Source organism: Xiphias gladius, chromosome 18 (assembly GCF_016859285.1).
Source record: "Xiphias gladius isolate SHS-SW01 ecotype Sanya breed wild chromosome 18, ASM1685928v1, whole genome shotgun sequence".
In the NCBI taxonomy this organism is placed as follows: Eukaryota; Metazoa; Chordata; class Actinopteri; order Istiophoriformes; family Xiphiidae; genus Xiphias; species Xiphias gladius.
This window is the reverse complement of record NC_053417.1, coordinates 19,216,104-19,226,716: the sequence shown is the minus strand read 5'-3', so window position 1 is coordinate 19,226,716 and position 10,613 is coordinate 19,216,104. Positions and strand designations below refer to the sequence as shown.

General features: G+C 38.8%; 1 protein-coding gene across 1 annotated transcript; it reads left to right on the top strand.

Moving 5' to 3' along the window:
- The first annotated feature begins 3,902 nt into the window (after positions 1-3,902).
- On the top strand, positions 3,903-8,759 carry ren (renin). Its single transcript, XM_040153093.1, has 9 exons — positions 3,903-4,031; positions 4,473-4,617; positions 5,113-5,236; positions 5,727-5,845; positions 5,963-6,159; positions 6,649-6,771; positions 6,910-7,051; positions 7,150-7,248; positions 8,268-8,759. The coding sequence occupies exons 1-9, from the start codon at positions 3,955-3,957 to the stop codon at positions 8,427-8,429; spliced, it is 1,188 nt and encodes a 395-aa protein (XP_040009027.1). The 5' UTR covers positions 3,903-3,954; the 3' UTR covers positions 8,430-8,759.
- The last annotated feature ends 1,854 nt before the right edge of the window (positions 8,760-10,613 follow it).

Below are 10,613 nucleotides of genomic sequence, written 5' to 3'. Positions count from 1 at the left end.
ATCTTTAATTACTGGTCATAAATATAAAAACAAAAACAAAAACACAGATAATTTCCTTGGTCACTCTAGTTTTTAGCAAAGGTTACTCCAACAGGAGTAAATAGCGTATTTGTTGGGGAATAATTTCAGCTGCGGATTGATACACATCTAGTGGGCAAATGAGTATTTATGGCAGCAGAACGGCGTATGTGGGACTGACTCAAAACAAACTGCGGCACTCATCCTCATCTCAGTGAAAGAGAATGTCAATCACTGCATCAACGTGGCTCAGTGGTGTGTTTTTAACAGTTTTTGGACCACAATGAACATCTATAGCACAGAAGTAGGTCCAGCTTTGGCTACACAGACAATACTTGCTAGATGGATGAATTTAGGATGACTTATCCTTTAAGAAAGAATATAGATACAGCAAATGAGAATTTCAAATGACTATTTTTTACTTTTTTGCAAACCAGTTTATCTTTAGTTTTTAATCTATCACACCTAAAATAGACAATGGACAATATAGGAGAAAACTGTGTGTTTTATGAACATTCAATCATGCAAACACTTACAATAGACACCCAAAATATAAATATAATATCCTGTGTATAATACTGTATGTCCCTTTTAAAATCTGTCAGGCTAATTTTTTCCAGAGCAGGGAAAACTAAACAGGATTTTTTTCTTCTGCCACTTGGTTTTCTGACTCTTTATGTAGTAGAGAACGGTTCAGTGTGCATAGAATTCAAAGATAGACACACACACACACACACACACACACACACACACACACACACACACACACACACACACACACACACACACACACACACACACACACATACACACACACGTAATAAATAATATTTTCTTTCAGAGTAGCATGTGATGGGGTCACAGACCAACTCCATCAGTTAAAGTCTAGTTTGTGCTCTGGTTTGTCCTGATGTGTTTTTTCAGTACAATGCTGCCACCTTCTGGCCAGGAGTTATACAGCACGTTTAACTCCCCCCCCCCCAAACAAGGTCTAAAGAGACACAACCATGAGAAAAATTAAAACACTAATTTAATGATAAATGATAAATACAGCCACAAAAACTCACAGTGCTCTTGACTGTCACACTGACACACATAAAATATGTTTTTACTCCCTGTTTTAGTCTCAGATCTTACATTTCTACCCTGTTGTGAAGACTGTCTTACATATTTTCATACATATTGTCTCCAGATGGTCCTGTCTAATTTGAAGTCCATAGCTTCAAATTAAAAAAACATAACTGAACATAGAAGTGAAACCAAAATAATGTCTCCTATTTTTTGCACACTCATTTGTATGAGACAAAGAGTAAGCCAAAAACATTCAAACAGCATTTTATGCTTGTACCAGCTGGTCAGGATTTAAGGTTGAGCTTTTTGTGGCTTTGGGAGTCAGACTTGTTTGTTTGAGTGATAACTTCCCTTGAGTCTCATTTCCTGCAAAGAACCACTGCTCTGCTTCACATTTTTCTTATCATGATAGATAGCTCACAACCCTACAAGATCCTCTTATGTGAATTCTGCATCTAATGTGCGTCTGTCAGCAGAGTCTCATGTGAGGTTTAGTTTGTTGAAGAACATTTTTTTGCTTCAGTTTGTTTTCATGACCAGAAGATTTTATAATTGCCACCAATTTTGACGATTTCTGTACAGCCAGTGACTGAATATTGACTTGCAAGCCTCCAAAGGAATATGAAAGACACTAAAAACATGAAACTCAAACAAAATCCTTTTCCAGGAGGACAGTTTTACATTTCCCATGCCCACCAGTGGAGTGGACTTGCTGGAGAGGTGGGAGGCCAGACAGGAGTGACGCATGGGTCTCTCTAGGCAGTGTGGGAAAGAGACTTGTGGGCATTCATTTGGCTAGGCAGGTCAAGAGTCAGATGTCTGTGAGATTGTCCCCAAAATGTCCTGTCAAAACCAGCCTTGAAGGGCTAATTGAAGGACAGATAAGACAGGTATACTGGCCTCTTATTAAGTAAAATGTGTAATCTTAAAGCTGCACTAATCAAAATTTTTATATTGACAATGGATTAAATCACTGTGTAATTATAAAGGAGTCGGCCCATTGTTTTGGTTTTCTGGTCTGCAACTTTACTCTTTCAGTTCACAATCAGTACTCACATCTCGAATCCAGCAGCAGCAGGCAGCTGCTTTTCATGAAAAAGCTCTAAAAAACCCACTGTACATTACCTGTCCAGAACCAAACAACACATGGAAAAAGTTAGCAACGCATATATATATATATATATATATATATATATATATATATGCAGCAAGCAATGACGCTATGAGAGCAGTGAGATTGAACCAGAACAGTAAAGTTGCGGGCCCATGAGCTGTAACTCGCTGTAAAGCACTGAAAAGCTGGAGCTGCAAATTCAAGTGATAATTCTCTGTAGGTTCACCACTCCGAGCGACTCCTTTTCACATTATCACATTGTCATTTCATACACTCATAAAAAGATTGATTATACACTTTAAAAGAAATTTGATTTAAATAAACAAATCATATCCTCATATTTGTTGTTTGTTGTCATATTTCTATATTCACAAGTTGTACTCAAGGAAACATTAGCTACTGCTTCTGAATTATAAAGATCATAAAATACTTGTCAATCTTGCTGCAGTACAGTGTTGTTGCAAGTCATCACTGTCTCTATAAGCTGTGTGGAACCACCCTATCATTTTCTGGAAGCTCTGACCACAGGGAGTATCTTAGGGGCTGACCTCTGACCTCTGGTATGGCTGTCTGAGCTTGTGCCTGACGTGAACCCCCCCATATCTCCTGGCTCAACTGGGTGGTCGGTACAGTACCGACACATGACTCCATCCTGACAGGCTAGATACTGTGGGAATCCTCCCTGTGGCAGAACCCAGTGAGAACTAGCACAGAATGATTAAGTGTTAAGCCTTGTTGAGTTTTGCACCAAGAGTTACAGTGTGAAAACACAGCATACCATCAATCTCCTGCACCACATAATACACCCAACACGGGCCATGTCTCTCCTGCAAACAATCTCTATCTAAGACCTTGAACTGAACTTACAGATATGAATTTTCTTTCTCCCTAAGCCAGTTTACATAAAAATTAATACCAAAGTGCTGCACAATCTGCAGTGATCTTTGCATGAGGAGAAAAATTTCTAGTAGAAGTCTAAAGAAAGAGTTAGGAAACCTATCTGCTTTACAGATAAGAAATTGTGGGAAAAAGAGGTAAGTTAAATGTTACCAACAGTGGCAAAAACGTCAATCAACATTTTAACATGATCTTCAATTCAAACAATTTCACCAAATCATCCATTTTATAAAACCAGAACACCATCTAGTGAAAGGGACACATGGCCACATGGAAGAAATTATGTCTTAAAGTACATGTTTGTAAAGCAATTTCTGCAGCAGCTGAGATTTAAAATGACTTGTAATTGAGTTTAGAGAGCAGCATCCAGCTAATCTGCCCCGACAGCTCAGAGCATCTTTCAGCCCCTCCAAAGCTTCTCACAGCCCTGCAGACAAGGTGTCCAGCCTACCAACGTCAGCAATCTCAGGAGCTTTGCACCCCTGCTTTCTGTCTTCAGTGTTTTTTAAGGGGTCAAAGTTCAGACCTCTCACTGGGACCTGTTTATCACAGGAGGGGTTGTGTGAACAAGGCAGAAGGGTAGAAGGGATTGGTGGGGGGAGGGAAGCAGAGGTTGTTTTCAAGTGGTCACCTCCAGGAAATCTCCCAGCTGGAGTCAGTGGCCCACGGGTGAGAGCACGGTGAAGAGGACATGGTATAAAAAGAGCCAAGGGACCAGACAGCACAGAGAGAGAGAGAGTGGCAGCTTTCACCAACTCAGATTCAATAAACGAGGAATATTCACAATTCACAGATTTGCCTATACTGCCTTCATCACTGCCCTGCATTTTTAGCTTGCCATCAGAGAAGTCCCCATGGCATTACTGATGAATTACCTGATGTGTTTGGTTGCTCTATCACTGACAGTGACCACAAGCCATGCTTTGAGAAGGTAAGAAAACTTATCCCTTTATATGCCTGCCTGCTTTGCTTAAAGATGGAAAGGTACCAGCACGGACTTACGGTTTAATTGCATTCACACACGAAAAAACAAGCTACAGTATAGTACTGACAGCAAACATCAAAATAAATAAGGACGGGAAAACAAATGTGTTTTCTTAATTCATCCTAAAAGCTAATGTTTTCAGCAATGGCTTAACATGTGTTTTTGTTCATTTTTCTGGCTAGGCGCTGAGAGCTGAAGTGGTCTGTATTAAATGTTCATTGTTAGAAGGCGAAGATTTACAGGCATATTTACCAGATATACTGTATAGCATGAAAAATATACTTCACAGACTTCTTTAGCATTTCTTCAGTAATGATGCCAACTGTTCCTCTTTGCATTCATTTTGTTTTTGTTGCCTGAAGATTTATTTTGCTTATCTGTCTCCAGAATCACCCTGAAGAAGATGCCATCTATCAGAGAGACACTGCGGGAGATGGGTGTTTCTGTAGAGCAAGTGTTGACTGAGCTGGCCCAGGAGAGCAAAGTCCACAACAACGGGACTGTTCCCACACCTCTAACCAACTACTTGGATGTGAGACACTTTTGGGTATTTTACGTCATAGTGCATACTTAAAAGAGATTTTCAAAATTTATAATGAATGTGTCTGAGTCAGAGGGAAGATTCTGAGTCAAGCAGATGATGGGAAATTTAATTGTACTGAGCAAAAAACAGCTAGATTTGTGGTTTTACCCTTGAATACAAAAACAGACTTTAGCCTTGAAGGTTGAAGCGGACACTCATCCAAGAGGCTTCATCAGTTCTCTTGGATAAGTGTCAGAACATCTCAAAAAGTTAAGCAGCAAATCCAGTTGCCTTTGAGCTGGCACTTTAAACAATCCTTTGTGTATGAGTCATACCCTCGTAGTCATATTTCATACCCTCAAATTAGATCTGTGCCTTATTGAATGGAGAAAAAGGGGTTTTTAAAGAAATATTAAAAACAACATCAAACCAACGTAAGAATTCACTTTCTGAAAGTCAGAAATTGTATCACAAAGTAACATTTTTCATGTTTATTCCCAATAGACTCAGTACTTTGGGGAAATCAGTATTGGCTCTCCGGCCCAGATGTTCAACGTGGTGTTTGACACAGGCTCAGCCAACCTGTGGGTGCCCTCGCAAAGCTGCTCACCTTTCTCCACCGCCTGTTGTAAGTGTCCATTTTCACACATACAAGCAGGAAAATAACATTTACCTAGAGCTGCAATAATTTACATTTTTATAATAGTAATGTATCAAATGACACTGTGAAAGGGGTCGCTCGTAGAGATGAACCTACAGGGAATTGTCATCTGAATTTGCAAGAGACCAAAAACAGAGCTAAAAGAGACTGAAAATTGGACTTATATTTGTCAAGTAGCTGGAAACACGACTTCAAGTGAATGATTAACCGCTGGATGTACCAATAAACAACTGTTTCCCAACAAGTTCGCAATATCAACTTAAAAGTGATGATACAGCAATTGTGTTTTCACAATTTTTTTCTGCTTCCCCCAAGTGGCCAAAGATCAGTTATTGCAGGTTTAAATAAATAAAGTAAATGTTATTTTTAAATAAATGAGACGTTGGAGGAAACATTGTTCAATAAAGCTCCCCAGATACATGGTTGTTTTAGGACTCAAATGAATTTTGAATTTTAGTTACTCACAACAGGTATGATGCTTCTAAATCCTGGACTTATGTTGAGAATGGAACCGGATTTTCCATCCAGTACGCCTCTGGAAATGTCAGGGGTTTTCTGAGTGAAGATGTGGTCGTGGTGAGTTTAAAATCAACGACTTGTAAAATAATGGAGTTCTTTTTTTTTTTTCCATTGATGCTTGAAATTTCTCTTACGTATTCAAATTTTGACGTTCTGCTTGTTTTATTCCTGCAGATCGGGGGTATTCCTGTGGTGCAGGTGTTTGCTGAAGCCACCTCTCTGTCTGCCATGCCCTTCATCTTCGCAAAGTTTGATGGAGTCCTGGGGATGGGTTACCCCAATTCGGCCATTGATGGCATCACTCCGGTGTTTGACCGCATCATGTCTCAGCATGTCCTCAAGGAAGAGGTGTTCTCTGTCTACTACAGCAGGTGGGCTGAACTGAGTCAACTCACCTCCTCTAGTTTCTGTGTCATTTTGTCTGAGATCACCTCTACAGATGATAAAACCTCATTTAGATTGATAAAATAACAGGAATAAAATGTCTTTAGTAAGAAAATATAGATTTTGCTGAAAAAAAAGATCATTGGTGAGGAAAAACAAAAAATCAAGAACATCCTGGGAGCTCCTGTTTATCTGGATCTGGGATGAGACAAGAGGGTGTTTTGAGAAAACAGAGAAAAATGTGTCTATTTACTAATTTTTCTCATAATTCTTATCAATTTATTTGATTTTGCTTTTTTGAAAAAAGATGATTTCCTTTCCTCTAGGAAGCATCATAAGAATGAGAGGTCATAGGAACTCCAGTTAAAGGAGCATGCAGATGTTCGTGAAAATCACCAAATTCACAGATTCAGCAGTGACATTGAGAATTTGCTCAGCAAAGTCGGTTTAATGTATGATTTATTTATTGTTTTCAGGGATCCAAAACACTCCCCAGGTGGAGAGCTGGTCCTCGGCGGCACAGACCCAAACTACTACACTGGAAACTTTAACTATATGGACACGAGAGAGATGGGAAAATGGGAAGTTACGATGAAAGGGTAAGATTTTTGCTTTATACCCTATAAAGTGTGTGTGTGTGTGTGTGTGTGTGTGTGTGTGTGTGTGTGTGTGTGTGTGTGTGTGTGTGTTTGCGCGGGCGCACCCATTCAGAAATAAGTCTTCTTTCATTTGCTCAGTGTTTCTGTTGGAACGGAGACGGTGTTTTGTGCAGAAGGCTGCACAGCTGTGATCGACACGGGCTCTTCATACATCACAGGCCCAGCCTCCTCTGTGTCTGTGCTGATGAAAACCATCGGAGCACAGCTGGATGAAAGTGGAGTACGTTTTTACACACGCAAGATGTTTTCCCACAAAAAAACGTTTATCTATAAAACTTCAGTACCTGTCATCACTTGTTTTTTTGTGCTCTTCATCAGTACAAAGTCAACTGTGACACAGTCAAGATGTTGCCCAGTGTCACCTTCCACCTGGGTGGCCAGGAGTACTCACTCACTCAGGAAGATTACATCTTATGGGTAAGGATGACAGATAGTTAATCATTTTAATATAAAAATGCAGTGGTGAAATGTAACCAGTACTGTACTTAAGTACATTTTAAGGTACTTTACACTAAGCATTTCCATTTTGTGTTACTTTATACTTCTACTTTACTAAATTTCAGATGGAAATAGACTAGGTCATAACCTAGTATATGGCTGGTCTGCTGTTTATCTGTTTGCTTCTCTCCTACTCTCTGTGCTCACATATACAGTATTTTAATACAGCTGGATTCCCAACACAGCTGTTCTCATTTACATGTTTTTCTGTTTCTGCTGTCAGACAATGGAACAAGTATGAAATAGTGACTGATGATATAATGGAAACTGTTTGCGCCAGTTCATTTTGAAAGCGCAACAGTCAATGGGGAAACTTCAACACTCGGTGGCCGGCCAATGGTGTAACTTCATCACTCAGTCAGTCAGCTGACTGAGTGAGTGCTGTTGCGCTCCAGCCAAAAATTGTACTTTTTTATTACACTTCATTTGCAGTAACCAACAGCTACAGTTAGTAGTTACTTTGATTTTACAAAGAAACCATAACAACTTATAAACATTAGCCATTATTATAAATGAAATGCCCTGCACACAGGTGTTTTCAGTTATGTAGTTCATTAGACCTGGTCAGGTGGGAGTTGGCCATGGCTGCACATGCTGGGAATTCAGCTCACTATGTACTAGTACAAATGATTAGGTCATAACATGTACCACAAGAAAGCAAGGAGAGCCCCTGAAGTCCTGAAAAACTATTCTTTTGAACTTGGTTTACAAGATAACTTGAGTGCACAAGATAAAAAAATTTAAAAAAATCTTTCAGAACCTCGGGGGCTCCATAATATAACTCTCTGAAGGGGAATATTCTTCATAACGAGTTCTTTTACTTTTGATAATCGCTACTTCTACTTATGTAAAGAATCTGAGTACTTCTTCCACCACTGTAAATATTTTATATTATAGTGGCTTAACTTAATAAAACTGACTGTTCTTTGTATCTACAGCAATCACAGATCGAAGGGGATGTCTGCACCGTCACATTCAGGGGCTTGGATGTGCCGCCCCCTACAGGTCCCATCTGGATTCTGGGGGCTAACTTCATTGCCCGCTACTACACAGAGTTTGACCGTCGCAATAATCGGATAGGCTTTGCTACAGCAGTCTGACAGGAAGTTAAACATTAGCTGTGCCTGATTTCCTCCATTATTTTTGCTGCTATCTCCCAAAATTTTCTTGATACTTCTTTGTCCAATCCTCCCCTCCTTTGCATTTTATGAAAATTCATGATCGAAATAAGTCTGTTTTTATAAAAAATAGTAAAGAGTGCACATAAAGGAAATCATCCTCACATTTCTCGCAAATCCTGATCTTCTATTATATACTATATTTTGTACCAGTTGCACTGAACACCCTCTGAACATGTTTTTATTTGTAAGCATTTAACAGCAAATTTGTGTGTGAGTCTGCTGACTACTATCATAAAGCAATCCATATCTCTATTATACTGACCTAACAAGAATAAACTTGTTTACTGGGGTTTCAATTTGATTCCGTCCTGACTCCATTAATGACATCTGGCATCTGCTTTGTTTCCTTACATGTTTGTTGAATGCTTTTTTTGACACTGTGAAAGTCTAGGCTTAAGTTGAAAACAGATTGCTGTAGCAGATTTAACCAGCCACACCAGACCAGTCACAGAAATATTTGCTATTGTTTATGAATGACATGTATATAAACATTTCTATTTTTCGGTATAAGGTAAAAAAAAAAACAGATACACACTTGTTGAGCGTGTGGCGGTGGTGTGCTGCACAGTCTTATGGAAAACCCTGCTTTTCTCCTCTGTTGCTTCTGCAAAGTGTTGCTTTATCACTAGTAATCGACAGTTACAGCAGGAGTCAGTGGCCTATATAATGTCACTATTATATTTTCCAAATCAAATCGTCCTTTTTCACGTCTTTGTGAAGCTTGTGATCCCTGACACATGACATTTTCTCTTCTGTGACAAAAAGAGTTATTTTTTGGGGTAAAAAAAAACAAAAAAAAGAGCCGTTATTGTTCATTCTGTCACCCAGGAAACTATAGTTTAGAGTTGAAATCCAGTTTTTAGTATAAAGGTAAAGCTCATCAGAAAAGGTTACTCTATAGGAGTAAACATGCTTCTTCAAGGTGGTTTTAAGCTTGACTCGACAAAGGCGGTTATTTCTGCTTACTTAGCAGGCAGAAGAAACACAAAGATAACAAAACAATAAAAGCAAGCATATTCATCAGATGCTTTTGTCAGATCTTTTTGTTTCTTTTTCTCTGAATTGGTCAGGAAAGCTACAATCAAATGACAGTGGGGATGTCATGCTTCCTTGCTCTCACATCCATGAATTGTCTGCTTTAGATTTTATCTGTTGGTAGTCTGCAGTGAGGTGAGGGTGGATATCTCTGTGCTGGCATTTAATCAACAGTATATTCAAACCATTGCAAAAACATGTCTCTCAGTTTGAGTCAACAGAACTATACCGGATTGAAACCTGCCCAGATGCAGATGTTTCATAATATTTATTATATTATTTCTTACGATTCATTTGTTAGACAAACTTATAGCTAAAATCTTGGAATTGAAATGTTTGCAGAATCCATGCCTTGACTCTTGAACAATTGCCCACTATTGCATAACAAAACCCCAGACTATACCACATAACTGATTGTTATTGTTACCGTATATTTTGTTTAAAGCAGTTACCTTTGAACTTTTTAATTTTTACAACAACAAAGGGTCTTTATATTATTAGTATTATGTATATAATTATCGTCATTTCAAGCCAGGGAATACTGTGTAATCTCCCGACAATCTTGCTGTGTTAAACTTTGTCCTCTATTGAAGAAATCATAGTCGATGTAGGACAATGTGATGTCTTTCTCCTCATCTGTAGTTAGACAAGGCTACAGTTTCAAGACTAACATGTCACACGGTGCAAATGACATTAAAGGAATTATTTTGTTACCTTCAGACAAATCCAGGCTAACTGTTTCTTCATGCTGCATTAAGCTAATGTGGCTGTAGCTTCATATTGAAATAAGAAATAAGCAAATAAGTGCATTGCTCAAAATCTCAAACTATCACAGTTGAAATTCATTCGTAGGGGCACTGAAGATAAACATTATAGCAGCAGCATTAGTTAGTGTTAATTTAAAATGTCAGAAGTTGTGTCATTTTAATTAGGGGAGTTCCAGGGGAAATTCCAGAAATGTCGGCAGCAGTCTGTCAAGTAAGTGTGGATATACTGGTATTTACCAACAACTCAACAGCCAACCAAATAAGAGTGCTAGAAAAACCAAAAGAGTCAATGTGAAACAGA